At 47.6% G+C, this 24,988-nt stretch overlaps 1 protein-coding gene across 1 annotated transcript; it reads left to right on the forward strand.

Annotated features, from left to right (window-relative positions):
* Window positions 1-500: 500 nt before the first annotated feature.
* LOC147233668 (interphotoreceptor matrix proteoglycan 2-like) lies at window positions 501-24,972 on the forward strand. Its single transcript, XM_086147418.1, has 20 exons — window positions 501-579; window positions 654-800; window positions 1,974-2,140; window positions 3,201-3,269; window positions 6,868-7,366; window positions 9,035-10,842; window positions 10,934-11,095; window positions 11,622-11,680; window positions 11,822-11,842; window positions 12,088-12,314; window positions 13,553-13,608; window positions 13,690-13,903; window positions 14,175-15,889; window positions 15,961-16,180; window positions 18,630-18,840; window positions 20,092-20,280; window positions 21,087-21,270; window positions 21,788-21,867; window positions 22,265-22,309; window positions 23,077-24,972. Exons 1-19 carry the CDS (start codon window positions 501-503, stop codon window positions 22,296-22,298), a joined length of 6,141 nt encoding a protein of 2,046 aa, XP_086003544.1. The 3' UTR covers window positions 22,299-22,309; window positions 23,077-24,972.
* The last annotated feature ends 16 nt before the right edge of the window (window positions 24,973-24,988 follow it).

The following is a 24,988-nucleotide window of genomic DNA, read 5'->3' on the forward strand; positions in this document are numbered from 1 at the left end:
GCGGAGGCCATCCGGAAGGTCCGGTGAAGAAACCGGTGTCAAGAGAGATTTTCTTTGCAGCCCGGTGCCGAAGGACCGCCGGGTGGAGACGACGGGCCGGAGGCCTCGGGCCGACGGACAGGACACGGGAGTTTGGGGAGCCGGGGGGGCGAAGGAGGCCGGACCGGAGCTGGGAAATACGGAGGGTGGGGTTCAGTCTGAGGAGGCCGGCGTGAGACGAGCGACACCCGACGGAAGTCAAAGGGCGCGATGCGAAAAGACGGCGTCGGAAGACGGACGCGGGACTCGCGGCGCCACACGAGGGACTTTGGACATTACGAGAGGTACGCCGAGGCGCCCGGCGTCCCGGAGGTTGACACTCATCCACTCCAGAAGCTTAACAAATAGGATTAGAGGCTCCATCTGTTCTCGGAGGCGTCGCCCGTCAGCTTCCTGTCACTCGCCGTCACCCGGCGTCTGAGGCGCGGCTCCGCTGAGCTGAGGAGCCACAAGCCAGCGAGATGGCGAGGAGGAGCGGGCGGTGGCTGCCGGCGCTCGGCCTGCTGCTGCTGCTGAGCGCCGGAGGCTTCGCGCACACAGGTGGGTGTCTTTCCGAGCCGGCGGACGCGTGTTTTTGGATCGGCCCGAACCTCACGTTGCGCCGGGTTCCCCAGGTGAGCGGAGCCCCTCGTCGGAGCGGCGGCCCGGCGCTCTGACGCGGCGCCGCAGGGACATCCTTTTCCCCAGCGGCGTGAAGCTGTGCGGCCGCGAGACGGAGGAACAGGCGGCGGCCGACCACCTCGCCTACTTCCGCCTCAGAGGTGAGAGTCGCGTCCCGGTTAGCGCCTCGCTCCTTTCCCGCAAGCGCTGATCCGCACCCTTCAGCGGCTTAGGGCCACGTCTGCCGCGGGTGAAGGCGGCGGAGGTCAGAGGTCGCAGGGAGACAGATGCTTCTGCACAAAAGCCTTCACATTTCACCTTCACGCTTTCCTTCATCCGTCCTCTGCCAGAGCTCTCCTCGACTCCTCCGCTAGGATTTGCGAGGCCGTACGTGACTTTCGATGCCGAGAGGAAGATTCAGACATTTCTTGTCGATGTACAGGAAGAGCGTTTGTTTTTCCTCAACATCGTTTTTTGGGATTTCGGTGCGAGAAGTGGCCACGATCTGGGCCGGCATCGGGACCTGCCGTGGAAACGCATCAACGCCGCGACTCATCGCCACTTTATTTGTCTTTCTTCCTCTCCTCGTTTTCCACTTTGCCGTTAAAGATTGTCAGACTGGACACATTTTCAGGTGCGCTCCTCACGGCCGGCTCCCTTCTCTTGCCGGATCGTTGGGTTCAGATGTTTCGTTTCCGCTCGGTCCGGACCGATGTGTGAATATTTATCTTTACTCGCGTGTTTAGACATCGCTCGAGCAAAGTCCCGTAAAATAATCCTCCGTCTGTCTTTCAGCAGAAAATAACCGAAACTTAAAATACACAAGCAAAGACCGTCCGCAGCGTTTAATCCAAAGCGGTTCTACACGTGTCACTTAACCGCCTCATCGAGGCTTCAAACCGATTCAAATATCTTTGATTGAAAACAGCGACAGAATGGATTTGACGATCGGAGACGTCGAGTGTCGGTGTCCGAACACGGTGAAGAATTAGCGTCCGTGCAAATGAACGGGAACTCAATTTGAACATAATCATTTGTGAATAATCGGTTCGCTGTGGTGAGCAGAGCGGAACATCGGCGCTCGCTCGCTTCCATTGATCCGCCGGAGAAAAAGCAGCAACTCGCACGGGAAATGTGGAAGGATCGCAGAGAGCACCAGAGCACCAGAGCCCCTAAATAGAGGGGATATTTTATCGTTTATCTTTTTTATCCTCCTCTAATTCAATTGCTTTTAAAAAGTGAAAGGTCGTCACCGTCTCACGTCCCGGGTCGTTCGCTCTGGTTTGAAGAAACAGCGAGCGCAGCGGCTAAATATCCTCTGCTGTTGGTCCCAGTGTGTCAGGAGACGGTGTGGGAGGCCTACAAGGTCTTCTGGGATCAGCTGCCTGATCGGGATGAGTATCTGAGCCTGGTGAGCCGCTGCGACGCCGGCTCGCTCGGCGTCATGGAGATCGGACGCCTCTTCAGCCGGACGGAGCGACACCTCGGCCTCATCCGCAGCGTGAGTGGAAACATTTACGGTTTAAACGCCTCCGAATGAGGGTTTGCCTCCTCTGCGATCGCCTTATGAACTTCACAACTACGGATGTTTTTGAAGTTTCTTTTGTTGTTGGTGTGACTGGAAATGAAGGAGGGTGTTTGTGGCGGAGCTGAGGAGCCGCCGAGGAGCCGCCGAGGGCCTTCGGCCAGAAGCTCCGCTCGTCCTCCTTGTTATCACACATATAGATCCACCCGATGCAGTCGGTGGATTTTAATAAGAACCGGTATTCAATTCAAACGTTTTTTTATTTGAGTTCATTCATTTTTAAAATGTCATTTTAAATTTGAAGATTATCAGGATCTTGCAACATCTCGATAAAACGCGCTTGAATATTTCGGCGGCTCTTCATAAGCGACCGCACGCGAGGAACACATTTCCGGTTTTCTGCCGGCAGATCGTTTCAGATCTCAAACACAAGATGGACTCAAAGAAACATTGAGTATTTTGCTTGAAAGTAACTTTTTTTCATAATTGAAAATGTTTTGTTGCATGCAGAAATGTCATTTCGTTTTCTCTGCAGTCGTTCACGGATTTAAAAAAATACAACTCGTATTTCTTTCTTCATAGCATGAAGGAAAAAAAAAGAATATTAAATTTCCAAAGGGTTTGTTCGCTCCAGCTGTTTTCTTGACTGCTGGGAAACAAATCCAAATGGCTCTTTGAGGGGGAAAGGATGCTGATAGATAGATAGATAGATAGATAGATAGATAGATAGATAGATAGATGGATGGATGGATGGATGGATGGATGGATGGATGGATGGATGGATGGATGGATGGATGGATGGATGGATGGATGGATGGATGGATAGATAGATAGATAGATAGATAGATAGATAGATAGATAGATAGATAGATAGATAGATAGATAGATAGATAGATAGATAGATAGATAGATAGTTAAACATGCTGTTAAACATGTTGTTAAACATGCTATCCTTGCTGTCTTCCTTCAGAGAGTGGCCATGGCCGCTGCAGCAAGCAGGTGAGCATGACTTCATATGTGTTTTGTGATCTCTTAGGCCCGTTTCTATTCTCCTAATCTCACGGTGAAGACCCTGAGAACGCTGCCGAGCACAGAGTTCTTCTCTGTAAGTCACGATATTTACACGTAACTGCTTAGAGGGAAAGAAATCTCCAAACGGATGTCGGCCATCCGTAGTTTATCATAAAAACCCGCCACACCTGAATGTTAAAATCCCAGGCGTCTTCACCCGATCTGACCTGATCTTATGACAAAAGATCCAAACGAGGCGCCGGATGATTGGGAGTGTGTGTGAAGTGGTTGTCTATTGACTGGTGCATTATGTTTCGTTGCCTGCTGCAGTGTTGCCACCACCTCGTCCCCGCCTCCATGCAGGTAGGCCTGCAGACGCCGATCGATCCAATATTTCATGGATGCGAGTGACGATAGAGAAAGAAAAGGAAAAAAAATGGGCGTATCTTTAAATTTCGTCGTGCACGTGATGATAAAGGTTTTCCCACGACCAAACAACAGGAAGCAGGGACGTTCATTGGATAGGAGATGTGCTTCAGTAGCGCCGCCGTGGTGAACCTTCATCAGCTTCCATCTGTAGAAAATCAATTCAGTCATTTAAATACTTTGCACCTCCCGTTCCAGAGATGAACCAACACTCACAGCGGCCCGGGGTTGACGGTCAGTAAACTAAAAGGAGGTTTCTGCTAAAACTCCAATAAGGGAGTTAAAAACATCCAAATATGACAGCAAATTTTATCCACACGGACGCAAACACCAGAAAATCACCCGATAAATCAAAAAGAATCAAAACATCCAAATACGACCCACAAGTTTGATGATGAAAATAAGTAGATCAACATTTGCTCAAACAAAAAGAATAAATCTATTTCTAAAGCCAAGATTATTTTCGCTCCCTAATAGAGCATAAATCTATGTCTTATCTACAACCTTCCTTTTTTCGACGACAATGTTTGTAAAGCGTCGCCGACACACGCGCGGGATGTTGGCGGCGCCGCCGCCGTCACGCGGCGGGCGAAGGCGCTCACGCTCGTCCATTGGGCCGAATGAAGCAACACGCCGTCCGTGCGCTGGAAGGATCGAAACCACGATAACAAAGAAGGAAGAGAAGGTGCGGCGTAGGTTGGACGTCCATGCGCATTTCATACGGCGCCGGGCTCGTCTCACTTTTACAGGCGTGCGGTTTTGAATCCGCCTCGCTCTGATTGGCTGCGGCGCAATACGTTTAAAGGAGAATGCCAACTATTTTAAGGATGTCCAGATGTGTTGTGTTTGGGAGCCCCGGAGGGTCTCGCTGTTTTCTCCCTTTCAAAACACCAATAAATTCATTTTTTTTTGCGTGGCGGAGCAGCTGCCGGGAAGAGACGGCACAACTTTCCCCTTCAAATATACATTTAATGGGGGTTTTTGTGTCTCTTCCCCTCGCGTTAAGACAAAGGAGTGTTTTGCGTCACACAGGTCACGTTTAACTCTGCCATCTTACTTTACAGTTGAATGTTTAGCAGGATTCCAATCATCTGATCTCTAATAAACAACAAAAAGTTCAATTTGAACACATTAACTTCCAAAAAACAAGTACCATTTAGGGTTTTCGCCGATAAATCGATTTCAAGCCTTTATCTCCGATAACGTGTTAGTTTCTCGACCCTTGTCGGTCGCCGTCGTGGTCGTCGTGGTCGTCGTGGCTCGGACGGAAGCACATCCAGTCACTAGTATGAGGCGGGAACGCAGGTCCTGGTCCGGGTCCTGGTCCGGGTCCTGGTCCTGGTCCGGGTCCTGGTCCAGCGCTGGCGCCGAAAAAAGAACGACAACTTGAACCTGCCGTTCATTTAATTTATCCAAGGAGCGCCACGGCTCAGCCTGAAATAAACACTGGAGGCTTGTCATTTCTGAAGGTTTGGAGGTGCAAATCAATAATCAATGAGAAGTTCATCATCAGTAGGAGGGGGACATTCTCTAATGTGTGTGTGTGTGTGCGTGTGTGTGTTGCCATAAACTGAAATGATCTCGTTTGTGTGACGCAGCTCGGAGACAACGAACCTCCAGCCTGGAGAAGCGGAGACTCCGACGGGTAAATCCTCCCTGCTCCGCTGCACCGCCATCAGTCAGTTTCTTGTAGCTTCACCTTCTAATGGCTTCATCTGAGAAGATAAGTTCTGCCTGCGTGCAGAAGCTGAACATCAGCAAAACAAAACTGCAAATTTCCCCCCAAAATGATGTGTGAAACTGCCAAACATGCAGTTTGATTAGAAAACTCAAACTTTTAAGAAATGAGCTGAAAAAAATGTAAAGGAATCAGAATGGAAATGAGAAAAAACAAACACAAAAACAGGAAAGTCATTTTCCCAAATTGCCCAAAAAAATAAAAAACGCTCCGAAAGTCTTTCTGACGGTAGTCGACCGACCGACTCGGAAAGGCTGATCTTTTTAAACGGATTCATCGGTCGACGAAGAATTCAATGAAACTGAGACGAGGCCGAGATAAACACCTCGGCCGCCGGTGAAGACAGAGGAGCTCCTCCGTCTCTGCCAGGAGCCTCGGCTTACTTTCAGGTGCTCCGGCGCTCGGCGGCAGGTTGACCCCAGATTCTGATTAGCTCCAGGCTCCAACTCCAGGCTCCAGCTGGAGGCGGAGTCCCGTAGGCCGAGACCCAGAATAGATCGGTAAGCCTATTTACTGGCAGGCTGGTCAATGGAGGTCCAGACCGCCGCGTTTCCGCCGAGAACGTCACAAACGCACCACAGATCTTCTTACTCCCGTGATTTTTGGTGCTTCTCGTTTCCAGAAAGATTCCCCTTTCACTCTTGAAACCTCGGACGATTTATCGACTGATCTGAAAAAAAAATGATCCGAACGATTTAGGGGCCATTTTTTGGCGGTCGTAGTTTTTGCTCGGTTATGAACATTTCCGAGACATGGAGAAGTGATAGCTCCTCAATGTTTTGAAAAATGAGCGATAAACGTCCCAAACTTTGACCAAAAATAAGCAAGGAGTCACATAGAACTGTGATTAAATCATTGATTCTAGAGGTCAGCAGGTGGACGGCGATCTCGGTGATGTAAGAGTGACCGGGTTTGTCTTCTGCCAGCAGGTGACGATGTCCTTGTTATTGGATCAGAGAAAGTTGACCTTTCACTCGGTGGCCAGCTCACCGCCAGGACTCCAGTGATCTTCGCAACCGAAGGGTTGATTCCTCCCTCGAATGTGACCTCTGACGAAGGTGTCCGGGTTTCTAGACTTCCCTCTCGAGCCGAGACGGTCCTGACCGCATGGGAACCAGGTTCTGTCCCCGTCCGGCCTCTTGACGGACTGCCTTTGGACGACAAAACCAAAGATGGAACGAATCCTTCTCGGGGACTTTCAGAGGATGCGTCTGTTCCTGCGTCCGAAGAGCCTCCGTCACAGCCTGGACCTGAAATCCTTCAAGCGGCAGGACCTTCGAACGTCAAGCACCTTGACGTGTCGGCGGAGAACGCGGCGGCTGAGGTTCATTCGGAGGTCCAGACGGTTCCGGAGAGACCCGGCGTGAAGGCGGCCGAAGAAGACAATCCTCTGGAGGCTCCTTTCAATATACTTTGGACCGATGATGAAGAACGGGCTTCGCCCGCGGTCGTTACTCAAGAAGATCGAGCAGAAACGCAGGAGCCTCCCGACAAAAGTTCCCCAGAAGCTTCTGTAACGGTCCACCAGACCACAGACGCGACTCCCATCGTGTCCCTGAGGACGGAGCCAGGAGACGGTGAGGAGACGACCTCGATGAGCGGGACTCCGGAAGAAGAGTCCACCGGCATTGCTTCAGCAGAGGCAACTTTCACAACGGAGCCAGAAACACTCACCTCACCGGAGGACGAGGTCTTCGGCGGAATCTGGTCCTCGTCAGATACCAGGGAGGAAGAGAGCGTGACCCCGGAGGTGGACGTGGAACATACGGAGGTGATGGAGACGGAGAAAATACCGACCGAAGCTACAGCCGAGCCACCCGAGGTGGTCGAGACACAGAGCCGGGACACGGCAGAAGATGGTCTGGTGGCAGAAGATGTGACAGGAACACATGCTGTAGATGTAACAGCAGAAGAAGCAACACTTGTGAACACGGAGGAGGAATCAGAGGAAGCTCCGGTAGATATCACAGCAGAGGAGCCTGTAGGAGAAACACCAGCCATCCAGGAAGAACCACAGGGAACAGAAGGTAACCCTGCAGAGGAGGAGGAGGAAGGGGAGCATGGAGACGGGAGGACTACGATGGAACCGTCCCAACTCACCGAGGATGATGGAAGGGAAGGAGATGAAGAGCGGGAACCTGGAGGAGGACTTACACTTGAACCCGCAGAACCCATAGAAGTATCTGCAAGTGCACCAGTGCACGAAGCAGAACATGAGGAAGAACCACCAAAGGCAGAAACACCTGTAGAAGAACATCCAGAAATTCCACCGCGTGAAACGGAAACTGAAGAAAAACCCACTGAGGGTTCATCCCATCAACCAGGACCTGCAGAAGAACCTGACAGAGGCACAACACAAACTACACAGTTCGTGGAAAATCCCTGGGCAGGTCCACGTCCACCACAGGAAACAGAAGCTACAGGACAAACAGCAGATGAGGCAGAACCTGTGAATGGGCCGACGCAGGGAGATCCACCAGAAGCAGAACCTATAGAAGACCATGAAGAAGGCTCGACACCTGAAGCAGACCCTGTGGAAGAAAGTTCCACAGGTCCATCACAAACAGGGCCGCCCGTAGAAGAACCTACAGGAGGACCACAAAATGAAGCTCAGCCTGTAGATGTACCCGTAGAAGAACCTGCAACATATGAAGTAGAACCTGTAGAAGAACCTGCAACACATGCAGTAGAACCTGTAGAAGAACCTGCAACACATGAAGTAGAACCTGTAGAAGAACCTGCAACACATGAAGTAGAACCTGGAGAAGAACCTACCGGAGGACCACAAAATGAAGCTCAGCCTGTAGATGAACCTGAAGAAGAACCGGCAGCACATGAAGTGGAACCTGTAGAACAACCTGCAACATATGAAGTAGAACCTGAAGAAGAACCTGCAACACATGAAGTGGAACCTGTAGAAGAACCTGCAACACATGAAGTAGAACCTGAAGAAGAACCTGCAACACATGAAGTAGAACCTGTAGAAGAACCTGCAACACATGAAGTAGAACCTGAAGAAGAACCTACAGGAGGACCACAAAATGAAGCTCAGCCTGTAGATGAACCTGTAGAAGAACCTGCAACACATGAAGTAGAACCTGAAGAAGAACCTGCAACATATGAAGTAGAACCTGAAGAAGAACCTGCAACACATGAAGTGGAACCTGTAGAAGAACCTGCAACACATGAAGTGGAACCTGTAGAACAACCTGTAACATATGAAGTAGAACCTGAAGAAGAACCTACAGGAGGACCACAAAATGAAGCTCAGCCTGTAGATGAACCTGTAGAAGAACCTGCAACACATGAAGTAGAACCTGTAGAAGAACCTGCAACACATGAAGTAGAACCTGAGGAAGAACCTGCAACACATGAAGTAGAACCTGTAGAAGAACCTACAGGAGGACCACAAAATGAAGCTCAGCCTGTAGATGAACCTGTAGAAGAACCTGCAACACATGAAGTAGAACCTGTAGAAGAACCTGCAACACATGAAGTAGAACCTGAGGAAGAACCTGCAACACATGAAGTAGAACCTGTAGAAGAACCTACAGGAGGACCACAAAATGAAGCTCAGCCTGTAGATGAACCTGTAGAAGAACCTGCAACACATGAAGTAGAACCTGAAGAAGAACCTGCAACACATGAAGTGGAACCTGAAGAAGAACCAGCATTGGGACCTTCACCTGGAGCAGAAGCTACAGAGAAACCTCCAGGCAGCCCAGTACACGACATAGAACCTAAAGAGGAATCTACAGAAGAGCCACTGCATGAAGCAGAACTTTCAGAGGAGCCTACAACAGACCCACTGCATGAAGAAGAACCCACAGTAGGTTCGTTGCATGAAGCACAACCCACAGATGATCCCCTACTTTATGTAGACCCTGCAGAAGAACCTGAACCTGTGTCTTCACGTGACGCAGAGTCTTTGGAAGAACCAACACCAGAGCAGAAAAGCACAGCAGCACCACTAAATGAAAGTGAACTTGTAGATGATCCTACAGGACCATCTCTACATGAAGCAGAGCCTGTAGAACAACCTCCAGGAGACTCCCTACATGACAAAGAGTCTCTAGAAGAACCCAGTGAAGACTCACGACATGAAGAAGAACCCGCAGAAGAAGATACGGGAGGTTCTTCCTATGAAACAGCTCCAGAAAGAGAAGGTTCAGCACATGCAGTCGAACCGTCAGAAAAACCTGTAGGAGTTACTCAACAAGAAGCTGTGCTTGTAGAAGAAACATCAGGCCACCCTTCACAAGGTGAACACCCTACTTATGAACCCATAGGAGGACCAATACCTGAAGCAGAGGTTGTAAAAGAATCTACTGGACAAACATCTGGAAAGACAGAGCCTGGAGAACAAGAAACAGGAGATCTATCAAATGAAGCTCAACCTGTCGAAGAACCTTCAACACACCCGGCAGAAGAAGAAGAACTTGTTGAAGAATCTTTGGGGAGACCACATGGATTAGAAGATGCGCAACAACCTACAGAAGGTCTGCCACGTGAAGATGAACCCGTGGAAAGACCCACTGGAGGTCCACAAGACGACACCAACCCTCTGCAAGCACACACAGAAGATCCGGCGGATGAATCAGTATTTGTGGAACGAGGCACGGGACAATATCCACATGAAACAGAACCTACACGAGAACCAACAGAAGGTCCTCCACAACAAGAAGAAGAAGTTACAGTATCTAACAAGCACGAATTAGAAATCACCACACTGTCTGCAGATAAAGTCCAAGAAGGAGCTGGAGGGGATGTACTGGAGGCTGAAGAAGAGGCGATGGCTGAAGGAACGTCAGAAACAACAGAACCAGAAGGTCCGGCGGCAGAAATCCTCAAAGGGAGTGTCACTGAAGCTCCTCTGGGGTCAGAAGATGTCATAACTCCGCTCACTGCGGTTGTTCCAGAAGATACGGAAGGGTTCGAACTAGAAAGTGAAGTGAAGGACGTCTCTCAGCCGGCCGTCACTTCGGACACACCATCAGAACTGACGAAGCAAACGTCCGGTGACCCTCAAGAGACGCAGCCCCTCCCCGAAGAGCGCGAAGAAGCCGGCCCGGAGGCTTCCACTGCGGCATCTCCGGGAGTCCATGGACAACCGGAAGCAACCACAGGTGCCGGAAGCTCTGAAGCCAAGGAGGTTCCTTTTGAGCCCAAAAAGGAGCTAGTTCCAGAGGTGGCACAAGAAAAAGGTGCATCCCTGAGCAAGGAGGGTGTGCAGGTGCCTCCTGCAGATGTTGCCCCTGAGCACAGTGACGCCGTCGCCCCAGACAAAACACCGGACGACAAGTGGAGGCAGGAGACGGTTCTGGATCCGCTATCAGAGAAGGTTTCTCCTCATCCAGAAGGAGCCACACAAGGAAGCCCTCTGGAAGTGACGAGCAGATATATCGTGGAGTACAACAACGGCAACTTCCCGGACCAGACAGAAATAGTCTTCGACCCGGACGACAACTTACTTCTTTACCCCCTCCAGGAGCACGAGAACCTGGTGAGAAAACCTTGTTTCCCTGAAAAAAGTAACCTCAGCCTCGATGTCCAAGAGTTCTCCTCTCAGAGGCTCGGTGTTCCTTCTCCTCCAGCTGGGGAACGAGATCGACGACTCCTTGCTGCAGCCCCTGAGGCCCCTGAAGGACCAGGCCGTGGAGCTCAGCATCAGGCTGAGGGAGGAGACCTACAACGACGCTCTGAGGGACCCCAGCAGCTTCCAGTACCAGCAGCTGGCGCGACACTTTACCCACAGGGTGACGCTCTCAAAGGCTTCTCTCAATATTCAAAAAGAAAATACCCAAGTTAGCGGGAAAACAAAACAAAACAAAACAAAACAAAACAAAACAAAACAAAACAAACTCTCTGTTTCTGGAAATTCCCTGAAATATTGGAACATGTCATTCGTTTGGAAAATGAAAAATATGACTTAAACGTCACAAAATTGTCCTTTTGCTTTTGTAGCAGGTCAACTGAGAAAGGCAAAATACAGCCAGAGGAGGAAATAATCTTTATTATTCTCAAACTGATAAAGTTAAAGGTGGGAGTATTTTGTTGACTCGGAAAGATTCAGAGCATCGTGTTATTTTGCGTTATTCTGTTTACGATCCCGAAAAGAACTTTGAAAAGACGTGTTTGAGGTGTTTGAGAACCCCCGCCGACCGATTCATAAAACACTAAAATACCTTTTTAATGATTTGACAAACAAAAAAAAAAACCCAAAACAAAGGAAAATGTTTTCCACACACGGCTTCAACCGAGATGTTCTGCTGTCACCTCCAGATTGAAGACGCCTTCAAGCGAGTGCCCGGATTCAAGGACGTGCTCGTCATTGACTTCAGGTGACGTTTGGTTAAAAACTTTTGCTTCAACTGGAAACGCAAGCTTAGATGATGAAATGGCTCGGTGTTTTATTTACCTGCCACTTTGGAAGCGTCTGTTTGGTTGCTTACCGTGGATGTTGTTCATGTTTGTGTCCGCAGGCCTCAGAAAGACCTGGAGCGGTGAGTCATCAATCACATGCATAAATAATATCATCTTATTTGCTATATTTCATCTCTGCATTCTGCGGTGAGCGAGGCCTGACCTACATAAATAAGTAAACAACGTAAATAAAACAGATTCATAAATCATGAATTCTCAAACCGATAGAAAGACTAGCGATAAGTAAATGCAGGTTTTTCTCCGGAGTTATGTTTTTAATACACGGATCAGAATGAGTTGAGTTCCGTATGTGTGGTCCCACCAGGGGTCTGGTGGTCCTGGTTCACTACGCCATCACGCTGGAGGTGGACGCCGCCGGCATCGGCAACGACACCATGGACTTCATCACCTTGCAGAACAATATGGTGGAGACCAGTTACCCCTCAGCAGGAGAACAGCCCACCGTCATCTACACCATCACTGACTTCCGCAACTACATCACCGAGGCTCTGCACAAAGACCACGGCCTGTCCAACAACACCTTCCACAACGGTAACAGCTTTCTGGGCAATAATCAGCCCTCTATCCAGCTGATAGATAGATAGATAGATAGATAGATAGATAGATAGATAGATAGATAGATAGATAGATAGATAGATAGATAGATAGATAGATGGATGGATGGATGGATGGATGGATGGATGGATGGATGGATGGATGATAGGTGGGTGGATGGATGGATGGATAGATAGATAGATAGATAGATAGATAGATAGATAGATAGATAGATAGATAGATAGATAGATAGATAGATGGATGGATGGATGGATGGATGGATGGATGGATGGATGGATGGATGGATGGATGGATGGATGGATAGATAGATAGATAGATAGATAGATAGATAGATAGATAGATAGATAGATAGATAGATAGATAGATAGATAGATAGATAGATAGATAGATAACTTGCTAGCCTGCTAACTTTCTTACTTGCTAGCTTGCTAGCTTGCTAGATAGATAGATAGATAGATAGATAGATAGATAGATAGATAGATAGATAGATAGATAGATAGATAGATAGATAGATAGATAGATGGATGGATGGATGGATGGATGGATGGATGGATGGATGGATGGATGGATGATAGATAGATAGATAGATAGATAGATAGATAGATAGATGGATGGATGGATGGATGGATGGATGGATGGATGGATGGATGGATGGATGGATGGATGGATGGATGGATGGATGGATGGATGGATGGATGGATGATAGATAGATAGATAGATAGATAGATAGATAGATAGATAGATAGATAGATAGATAGATAGATAGATAGATAGATAGATAGATAGATAGATAGACAGATAGCACCGCTGCTCAGCACATGGACGTAAACATGGAATTCATTTATCTTTAATATGGAAAGTAGATGAAGGGCTCGGCATTTTTCACATCCTTTAATTGTCTAAATGTTAACATCTTTATTATCGTGGTTTTGATATTTTCCTGTTTTTATAAATTGATTTTACATGGACTTTCCTTTGTGTTAGAAAGTCCAATGCTTTGGACTGCTGTGTGAAATGTCTTCAGATGTCTTCAGCTTCCAGGATAAATGACGGCGTTCCATTATAAACTTGTGAGAACTTTGTTGATACTTTGGAGGTCTTCTTCATTTGCTCAGAGCTACAAAGTTCTCACATTCTCACGGGTTTGTTTCCACCGATCGAAGAAGGAAGCATTGAACCATTTAAGCACAAACGTGGCCTCTTGTCTCCCGCAGAGCTCATTCCATCGGGCAAACCCACGGTCAGACCCGCCGACACCAGCAACAATATGGTGAGAGGGAAACATCTCCGTACGCAAAGGCCTGGAATTCTGTGACGCTTTCCTTTTATGAACCGCAGAGTCTTTTTGCAGGACAACATCCTGGCTGCCGAGAAGCCGCCGGACGCACCCGCGCACGAGATCCAAGGGAATGACAATTTCCTGAAGAAGGACGACTTCCTGATTGACCCGTTTGATGTGCGAAAAGACGTCCAAGAAGAAGTGAGGAGTGAAAATGATGTCTTCACGTTCGACGAGAGTACGACTTCTCCGGGGGCCGATCCAAAGGACCCGCCGCTGGGCGACAGTGAGTCTTTGTTTTCGGAAACTGATCGCCGATAATCACGACGATCCTCGATCCCGCGCCAACATCTGCAAAAGAAAGGCTTGGAAAGAATACCGGCTCTGGGCATTGAGCTGTTGATCCTTCGGGCAGATGAATATTTGTCTCTGTCGTCAACATGACCTGCCTTCATGACATCATTATAAAACAGTTCGAATATAAAATTTACTTTGATTTAGAAGGATTTGCAATTTACTCCAATGACTCCAAACATGTTTGTGTGTCTGGCCGACAGATGACAACATTAAAGATGAGGGGTTCCTGTCCATTAACGCTCCTGGAGACGAACCCCCGAGAGGAGATACGACTCCGCTGCCGCCGGATGACGGATCTGGTTCTGGATTCTCCGGTGACGGGCCAGACGGCAACATCTGGCTGCTGGAACCCACCTCGTATGATGACGGCAACCTGGAGGCGCTGCCTCCACCAGACCTGGAGGAAACAGATGAGGAGGGAGGAGTTGAGGAGGTGGAGAATGAGGAGGCGGGAGAATTGGATGGAGGGGACCAGGAGGGTGCAGATCAAGATGAAGGAGGAGGAGGAGGAGGCCTCCTGGCTCAAGGAGACCAGGACAGAGAAGAAGATGAAGAGGGTGAGCAGGGAGGCAGAGATGAGGTTGAAGCCAAAGAGGAGGAACAGCAGGAGGGAGGAGACCAAGACGAAGAAGTCCAGGAGAGCGCTTTGGAGACGTCGCTGAGCGAGAAGGATGTTCTGACAGCTGACACCTCAGAGCTCACCTTCACCACACCTTTGCTTCCCACGCTGGAGCCTTCACAGCCAGACAGCAGCGTGGAAGAAGCCTCCCAGGACCAGTATCTGGTCACACCAAACTCAGCCTCCACCCAGCGGGTCACCCTCTCATTCACAGTTACAGATGGAACATCAGCACCAACAGCAGATGCCGCCATCCATGAGAAGTTCCTTCCAACTGAAGTTCACAGCAAGCTGGCGTTATCGACGGCATCTCCTGATCCCACATTCTGGGCACACGATGCTGTCTTTTCTGTAACAGAAGCAGCACTTGAGCTTCAAGAAACTCCAGAAGAAACAACTGGGGTCATTGTAACGATGAAGGAAGAGAAAGAGGAGGAAGAAGATGCTGAAAATGACCCAGTCCTCTTGGGAGTTGAAGACACATCAACATCCGAAGTCTTGTTACCCAATCTTGTGGGAGTAGAGGAGTCTGTACTCGATGTAGATCTAACAGAGGCCGAGGCCTTCACCCGAGGCCCCGTCACACCTCCTGAAAAGAACAGTGAAGATGAGATTTTGGAGGAGCAACACTTGGGAGTCTCTGAGACGACGACATTGACATTACCAGCCGGCACCCTGGAAGACGACCTCGCCGTGGACGCAGTCATCGTTGTCACAACCTCCGCCACCCCTCCCGTTTCTGGGTCTGCGCCTCCGAGTCCAGACCTCGACGGAAACATCGCTCTCTCAGCAGAGAAGGACTCCCCGTTCACTCGCGTTTCGGATTTGGTGCCTGAAGATGAAGATCCATCCGGCGTGCTGTCTTTTGATGTGACTCATCAGACGCCATCTGAGGCTACAAAGGTGGAAACTCCCACAGCCACAACAACAGCATTGGAGAGAGGGACAACTTTGGCCCCGGTAGGCGACACCCTTCCCACGTCTTTGCTTCAGGAAGTCAATGGCAGCAATCATCTGACCGATCCGCCCTCACAGCGAGGCGTCTCCCACGTGCCGGCCATTGACGTCAGCTTTGACGTCTTCCAGTACGAGAGCATGGCAGCAGAAGGGGACAGCAGCGGCCTGTTCAGCGGAGCGCAAGGCGCCGACCTCGATGGCGTCGTGTCGCCCGTTTGGCTCGGGAGAGAACTGACGGTGTTTTTTAGGCTCAGGGTGACCAACATGGTGTTCTCCATGGACCTCTTCAACAAGAGCTCGCCAGAATACAAGGCGCTTGAACAGCACTTCTTGCAACTGGTGAGGACTCGACTCTTTAGAAGTAACAGTCTCAAACCAGTCCGGTTTAACCTTTGAACTTGTATTTGCAGCTGGTGCCGTACCTTCAGTCCAACCTCAACAACTTCCAGAACCTGGAGATCCTCAACTTCAGGAATGGCAGTGTTGTCGTCAACAGTCGCATGAGGTTTGGGAGGCCGGTTCCCCACGGAGTCACAAATGTAGTCTACCTGATCCTGGAGGATTTCGCCAACACAGCCTACGACACCATGAACCTTTCCATTGACAAGTACTCCTTGGATGTTGAATCGGGTAGGAACCTTTTATCGGATTTAACATCTAATTAACATCTAATCAACAGCCATGATCCGGGCAGCTGTGTGTCCCGGTCTGGCAACCGCGTGCCGGTCGGAGATTACTGGAGCTAAATCCAGAACATTAACAGCCCAATAGTGGTATTACTGTCAATAACAAGAATAATCACTGAAAACAACAGAAAGATCTGACCAATTATTTCCCGGAAGAATTATCTGCGATCGATGATCCTCCGTCTGGTCAACATTCTTCCTCTCACAGCCGATTAAAGTGCCACTAGTAAATTGCCAGGAGGTCGCTTGGCAATTTTAAAAAGACTGTCTTTCATTGTTTATATCTTGACAATGAAATAAATGGTCATAAATGTTCATCCCTGGTGTCTGAGATGTTGAGAAACCGTTGAGGCGAAGTGATTTTCTCTGCCGCGTGTTAGCGTCGCTGTCATCGGCCTGCTAATACTAGATAATCTGTCTGGGAGGAACGTGAGCGGCACCACTGACTCACCGCCACAGCACTAACCTGCATTTGTCACTCTTTGCGTCACACTGTCCATTACATCAATCAAAGGTACGGTAATCTTAGCTGTTAATTTAGAAAGTCGTTTTATGTCCTAATTACAAAAATTGACATTTTGTCCAAAGCAACTTGAAACCTTTTCCGGCTAAAGTTGAAAAGAAAAGCCTTCATAAACCGAACCTGAATCAGCTCGAAACGTGAGCACCTCCTCACTCCTCAAGACCACCTGAAGGATCTGAGAGGGATCGTTTTTATGACACAGTCATCGGGTCTTGGTGGCCATTTTGGAGAGAGAAAATTCTGTCAAGTATGACGTACTTAAATCCAGAAGTAATTGCTGCCAGCACCGGGTGTTCTTCTAGACTCCCTAAACGATCCATTGCCTCAAGCGTCTGCGTTTTCACAACAGACCCAAGGAGAGGACGTCAAGTTCAGATCCTTGTTCTCTCAGTATTCGACAGCAAATTTAACTTCTTCTCGTCTTTGAAAGGCAGGCATGAAGCGCAGGGGACCCGAGCCAGAGCCCAGGGGAACGCCGCACATCTTTAAGAACACACAAACTCTCGCTTTCTCTGGTTTGACATTCCATATTTCTCTCTGTGATCATCTCAGCGGAGCTTTGCCTCCAGTGAGCCGCAGCTCTTTAATCTGTCTGAGCCAATCCAAGAAGTTCTTTACAACCTGGTAATCTTCAGCGATGAGTAACGTCGGTCAAGACAAAGCGCGGACACGATTATCTAGTTAGTCATGTTTTCCATCGGCCAACATCTGAACTTCAGACAGGGAGAGAGATCCTCCTTCAAGGGGTTGAATATTCAGAAATGTTTTTAGGTCCAAAGAGGCTGATAGAGCTTCCCACCTTCTCAGTGAGCCTTCGAAGGTCATTCTGGAGACCTCATATCAGCACAAGCGTTCAGTCTCACTGCCTCCTCGATCTGACCTGGAAGTTGGTGGAAATGTACCCTTTGTATTGTTGTATTTATATGATAAATACCTTCATTTCCGGACCAGAAGCCGCTCTTTTTTCCTCAAGCTTTGAGCGCTGAGGCTTCGACGACCATGCGGCTAATTTATGGATGTTTTTGGTCTAACGAGCTTCACGCCGCCAAAACATTTATCCTGGTCACATCGAACCCATGAAACCAGAGTGAAATTCTGAGGCCGTTCAATTCCGACAGCGAAGAAGACGACTTTAACGGTTTTAGCGCGCGGGAGGAAAACCCAGATAGACGTCGGCCGGAGGAGGAAATGGATGGATCGTCTTTTTTTATTCATTTTTCTCATCAAAAGCTTTTCCAGTACATATTTGTGTGTATTTATAAACAAGCGCGGTCTGTATGTGTACACAGATTTATTGAGTTATTTTCAGATGTGCTTGATAGTCGGTAAAGTGCCTTTGTATACATGCTACTGCTAGCAGGCAGAACTAGAGGTTGCAGAGATGAAGATGTTGAGGTCCTCTTTAGGAGTGACCAGGATGGAGAGGATCAGGAATGAGTCTATCAGAGGGACGGCACATGTTCGATGTTTTGGAGAGAAGGTCAGAGAAGCCAGACTGAGATGGTTGGGTCATGTACAGAGAAGAGATAGTGAATATATTGGTAGACGGATGCTGGAATTGGAGCTGCCAGGCAGGAGGTCTGGAGGAAGACCAAAGAGAAGATTTATGGACGTAGTGAGAGAGGATATGAAGGTAGTTGGTGTGAGAGAGGAGGATCCAGAGAATAGGGTTAGATGGAGAAAGTTGACTCGCTGTGGCGACACCTGACGGGAAAAGCCGAAAGAAGAAGAAGAAGAAGAAGAAGATACATGCTACTGCTACATGAGCAAAGCTCTGAGAACATTGACCTTTGTGTCAAAGTGACATCACTTCTACAAGCAAATATGTTTGTCCAATTTCCCTCTGAGCTTCTGTGTGGTTCTTGTCCAGGTGAACGGGCAGATCCCTGCAAGTTCCAGGCGTGTAATGAGTTCTCCAAGTGTATGGTCAACCAGTGGTCCGGGGAGGCGGAGTGTGTGTGCAATGCCGGCTACCTGAGCGTGGACGGACTCCCCTGCCAGAGCATCTGCCGCCTGAGGGACGACTTCTGTCTCAACGACGGCAAATGTGACGTCATCCCTGGAAAAGGTGCCATCTGCAGGTCGGTTGAGCTCCCAACTTTATTTGATTTCGATCAAAAAGTCGAAGCGCAACGTCAGTGTTTTTCTGTCTTTCAAACAATGGAATCCGATGTTGACGTTCCGGCAACGTTTTATAAAAGCTGACGTCAGACATCACGAACCACAGGAAATCTACTTTGTGCACAGAGAGGAGGGTTTAACATCATTTACCGTCTGAGGATTAGAAGTTTACGGCCGAAGAGAATCGACCCCTGAATCTCCTGTGATGGGAGGCGTCCTTCTCCGTTTGTTTTGCTTTGCGATGCGAGCAGAGATCTGAGCGAGGAGCGAGCAGGACGAGCGTCCGACACCCAGGTGGCCTCCGCCGCCCATCGAGGGCCGCTTCAAAAAGTGCCAAAAATCTGCGAACGCATGAGGGAGTTGTGCCCGTTGCGATGGAGAAGCTGTTGTTGGCGAGATGCCGTGGCGCAGATCGCCGGCGGCGAGACGACACGGCACATTTAAGGGATTTGGTGCAACGGACGGCGGCAGCGATAGTCATTCAAAGCAGGATGGTTCGATTTCTTTTCAAACTCACTCCATCGCTAAATGAAGCTTAGCAATACAGTGTAGCATCGCGTACAAAGTAAATTTCGCAATATATTGTGGCATTGAGTGTGTGAGGAGTAAGTTAACTTAAGGATAGAGCACAAAAGGAAAAACTCCTCCAAACTCCTTCAAACTCCTCCAAACTCCTCCGCTGCCACTGGCATCTTTGTCCAATCTGCAAGGTAAATGCACTGAATTAGACCAGTTCATTTCTGTCCTTGCATTGTGTATCATCATTCTTTACACAGTAAAATATTTCGGACTTAAATACATGTAAGAAACCCGTGGGGGGGTGGGGGCGGTTCATTTAAATGGGGAACTTTAATTTGATATATGATCAAACTGAGTAACACACCCATTAAATTCAGAAGTCAAGGTACAACTGTATATGTGTGTGTGTGTGTGTGTGTGTGTGTGTGTGTTATCACAGCGTTAATAATAATAACAACAGCAATCGTTATTATTGTGGTGGACACAAAGGGTTGTGGTCTCTCCAAGGGTCAAAGGTCGAGGTTAAGCCAGGTATAGATAGATGATCCCGGATGCTCAAGTTGTAGTTGTATTTTGTCGGTGTTTCATATTAAAGAATCGAACTCCTCTACGCCTCCGCCATTATTTCATTGCTGAAACGCCACATTATCATTATTATTCTTATTGTTCTGAATGACCTTTGACCTGTGCAGGTGCCGTGTCGGGGAGAACTGGTGGTACCGCGGCGAGCACTGCGAGGAGTACGTGTCCGAGCCCCTGGTGGTGGGCATCGCCATCGCCTCGGTGACGGGGTTCTTGGCGGTGGCCGCCGCGATCGTCTACTTCCTGGCCAGGACGCTGCGTGAACAGTACGTGGACGAGGACACGGAGGATCCCCTCAGGTCAGCGGCCTTCCTCACCCTCCACCCCATGTTCGGCCGGCCGCTCCGCCAGCTCATATCGGCAAATACCGACGGGAAAACATTCACCTTCAATACAATGATATTAAAACTAGCTATTACAATGAACTCCTGGAGGGTCGACTCAAATGTAAAGCCGTGTCCTTTAAAATGACACGGATGATAATATCAAATCAGACGATCTGTGCCGGATGTGTGTGTGAGGCCAACGTACGCGACCCCTTGTTGTACTCAACATTTATTACAATTATTATTATTTTTTATTTTACAATAGGCTTACAAAAGAAATCAAATGGTGATGTTATTTCCATTGGATTTAATGGCACACAATTTACACTAACAAATTACAAATAATTATAAGTTTTAAAAAATTATATATATATATATATATATATATATATATATATATATATATATATATATATAATATATATGATAATGTATATATAACATGTATAATATATATATAAATATATATATATATATAATATATATATAAATATATGATAATTTAATACATATATATGTATATATATATTATATATTATCATATATATTATTGATATGTATTATCAATATATATATTTTATATATATGTATATATATATTTTTTTTATATAATTATTTGTAATTTGTTAATGTAAATTGTGTGCCATTAAATCCAATGGAAATAACATCACCATTTGATTTCTTTTGTAAGCCTATGGTTGTGTGTGTGAATGTTGCGTGTAGCCCTGCCTGCTGTCCGCTGAGGTCGGAGTAAAACCTGGATGTTTGTCCTCCGGCAGACGCAGCGACAGCGTGCCGAAGCTGGAACGCGGCGGCGGCGCGGGCCGCGGGCAGGAAGGAGCTCCGGTGACCGGCCAGTATTACCGGCGTTACGACAACGAGCTGCCGGGGCACAGCGGCGGCGGCGGCGGCGGCGGCGGCGACGTACTACACGCTTACCAGAACGCCGTGCTCACGGAAGAGGTGAACCAAGTCACCGCAGGACAGCGGTTGCATCTCGTCGGTGTGAAAGCGCAGGATCCGAATGCTGCCGGACCAAGTTTTAAAGATCCTATTTTATCTTTCCTTTCAGATTGAAAGCTCATGCCGATTTGCCTGAAAAATAGATGCCATTTGTCACAGAAACTGCAAAAATGGAAAACAAATCCCACCTAATACTTGTAAAAAGGAACTTGAAATGAATTGAAAATGACCGTGATCAAATAAGAAATGATGAGGTCATAAATAGAATAAGCAAATGTCAGTTCCTGGAAACAAACGGCAGCGGTCGGTTAGAAAGTAATCGGCGGCGGCCGCTTTTGTCTTTGCTATTTTGTCTAATGAGGATCTTCTTAACAGTGTGTCTGAAATGGAGACGGACGCGTGTTGTGACAGCTCTCTGGCTCAGACCGCCGGCGTCCCGGCAGGACGGTATTTTTATCTCCTGGCCTCTCTTATATAAACATGTTTTCCCTCCCCTCCGATCTTTGACCGGCTGCAGGAGATCCAGGAGCGTCTGAGGATAATCGAATTATGTGCCAGAGATCAACACTTTGCTGATTTTGTGCGACAGACACAAGTGTAAGTGGCTTCCTGTTTGTTTCATTATTTATTCATTATATCTATTATCCTCCCGTTGTTTTATTTCGCTCAATCTTGTTCCTGATTCAATGAAACGGTTTTGCTCACTACATTTCAATCTGGGAAATCACACTAGAGATGTTGGGTAAAACACACACACACACACACACACACACACACACACACACACAGGCAACACGGGTAAAAATAAAGTTATTCAGATAAATTGTGATTTTTATGATCCAACCCATATTATCTTATATGGAATAGATGATGATTGTTTGCCTCTGAGCGCCGGCGTCCTTCCTGCTCGCCGTGCAGCGGTTTGAGTGCTGGTTGTGGCTTGGCGGCGAGAGAACGAGAACGTCACCATGTTTTCTCTTGTTTCATGGAGCAGATTCCTAGAAAGGAGGGGGAGCTCCACCACATAGCCGGCGTCAAGGTATTTGGACTCGTGTTTCGGGCCTCAACCGCGAGCAGATGTTTCAGCGGTGATTCGGGACAGAAATGCGATCCCCGGGTGACGCCAGCGTCGTAACGCCGCCGCAAACGGCCGTTCGTTTTTCAACTTGGCCTCGCTGCCACGCCAGAAACCTTCGGAGGAGCGTCGCATTACTGACACACTTCGCTGGCTACTGCCATGGCGATTCCATCACATAAATATTTTGGTATAAGGTTGTTCTAAAGCTTTTACGTCAGGCGTCACCGCTTCCCGGCATCGGCAGCTTTAACTTTTCTCCGACGAAGAGTTTTTAGAGTTCGCTTGAATTCATCTTTCCGATCCCAACAATACCAGTGCAAAGATCCGGTGATAGCAGATCTCCGCCGACGCCAACAAATAAATGACACCATAACAACAACATGGTGACCGCGACGCGTCTGTCGGATGTCAAACTGACAGCAGGGCGTCGTCGGGAAGTGCCGGGAGGTTTTATCTGCCGCTCCCCTCCGTCGCCAATTTACGTTACAGAAGAAATCATGAGAAAAGCATTGTTTATTTTCACTTCTGTATATAAGATAAAAACCCACCCAATCCTTACCACAACATAAAAATCCTGTAAATATAGATGAAAATGATAAATCATAAGTTCAACAAGGGGTCACACTAATGAACCCCTTATTTGCTATTATCCCCATAAGATCCTGATAATTATCCTAATAACATGATGTGTCCGTTGCTTTGGAGTTGAAGTTGGTGTCTCCTTGTAGGTCCTGCTCTGCAGCCTCAGACCAGGAGCTTGTCAACGCCATGGCGCTCTAGAGTCGCCCCGGACTGAACCCCGGACTGAACCCCGACCTTCACGAGGCCGCCGCTCTTATTTCCGTTACCTTATCTTGTGTTTTCTTTCTCCGCCGCCTCTTTGTTTCCGTCACCCCCGACACGGATTTATTTTTTCAGCTTCGCTTCAAGGGTCTCTGTTTCACAGCCCGGCCTGGTCGTCACCGCTGTTACGCAAACATCCAATCTCCTGAACAAAAAGAAAATATATATTTTTTTGGTTTATTTTCTTGTTTGTTTGTTATGTTCTTTTTGCTTGACTCGTCTTCGGGACGGCCGCGACCCCTTCAGTGCCTTGAGCGCCCCGCTAGAGTTTTGGGATTCCTGTCGAGTCGCAGAGCCCTTGAAAAGACGTCACGGCTTCCGTATCTGATCTGGGACCGGTTGGCCGCTCGCTCTGTCGTCGCTGTTGCTGCCCGATCAGCTGCTCACCAAATGTTTACATTTGTCGGTGGATGAAGGAGCGTCGATGATGTAGAACACCGGGTTATTTTTACCAAAGACCTCCTCCTGCTGTCCATAGGTGCTGCTCACTCCAACAACAATGCTCATTTCATTAGTGACACTTTGTTGTATTTTACCAGAAGATTTTTATCTGTGATTTGCACGACACGCTTAAGTAGAATTGAAACATGCAAAAGCCGGTGCTTGATATTGGATCTTTTTGCTCAAGAAAATACGTCAATTTCAAAAGTGATCCTGTTTGCGGGTGATACTTATTTCACACAAGTTTCTCGGCAGTTTCGGGTAGATTTTTTTCCGTACGATTGAAAACCGCAAACTCTTTCACCCCACTGCATCACAATTAAGCTTCTTTATCAAATATATCTACTTTGAAAGATGTGTTAACATTTTATACTAACAATTGTTCATAAATTGTAAATGAATAGTTATTACACCTGATCGATATTTTCAGTGCTGTGCAGGCAATTTTATAGATCACTGGGAATTGATAACACGGGACGTATAAAATACTAGAATCAGTAAGTAGAGAGCCCTCAAATTTTAACTTTAAAATAGCATGTTAATTTATAGACGACATCTTCATTCAGTACACTGGTAATAAAGTAACATCAGCCAATATGATCAATTTATCACTGAATCGACCATCGACGGTAAAAAACAGGACCCGATCAAATTTCCATTTATTAATGACGGTTATGATAACATGTCGATGCTCTTTGTGGTTTTAGTCGAGTAGATAAGCAGGTCTACTCAGCAGGTGAGACCCAGATCGCAAACTATCCTCTTCGGCGTTGTCAGAGTCCGCCAGGTGTCGGGGAACAAACTCAGAATACGAGCGTTAAAACATTTCCTGTCACCGGCAGCCGCTGTTTTGGTTTAATGCGCTTCCATTTTGTCTCCAAACACAATGTTTGGAAAATATCTGACTTCGTGAAGCTTCTTTTTTCTTAGTTGCCCAGAAAAGGAAGAAAAAAATCATCATTCGACAACAATGACCTCCGTATGTTGAACAATCTTGTTATATTTATTCACGTTTCTGCTGAAGCATCTCCCTCGTGAAAAAATCCAATATGGTCAAGGAAAAAAAACAGGAATTATATATCACTAGGCTAGTTGAGTTTTTTTTTTTTTTAATCAATAAATAATGATGCCAGAGTGTCGTAGCTTTAAAATGTACATGTGATTAGACGTCTTTTTGTCTCCGCGGCCTCAGAAATGGGACGCTGGGACGTGTTGTGGATGTTTTTGTGCGCCACTCAGCTGTGTTTTGTATCGTGTTTTCTATCCGTACAATTCTGCCGTAGAAAGTTTGTGTGCAAGCTGGTGGGCCATGTTTTTCTAAAATAAAAGAACAATATTTTTTACCCAATCATCTGT

This window comes from Fistularia commersonii, chromosome 6, assembly GCF_037954325.1.
Source record: "Fistularia commersonii isolate RoL2024-O1a breed Wild chromosome 6, RoL_Fcom_v1.0, whole genome shotgun sequence".
NCBI lineage: Eukaryota > Metazoa > Chordata > Actinopteri > Syngnathiformes > Fistulariidae > Fistularia > Fistularia commersonii.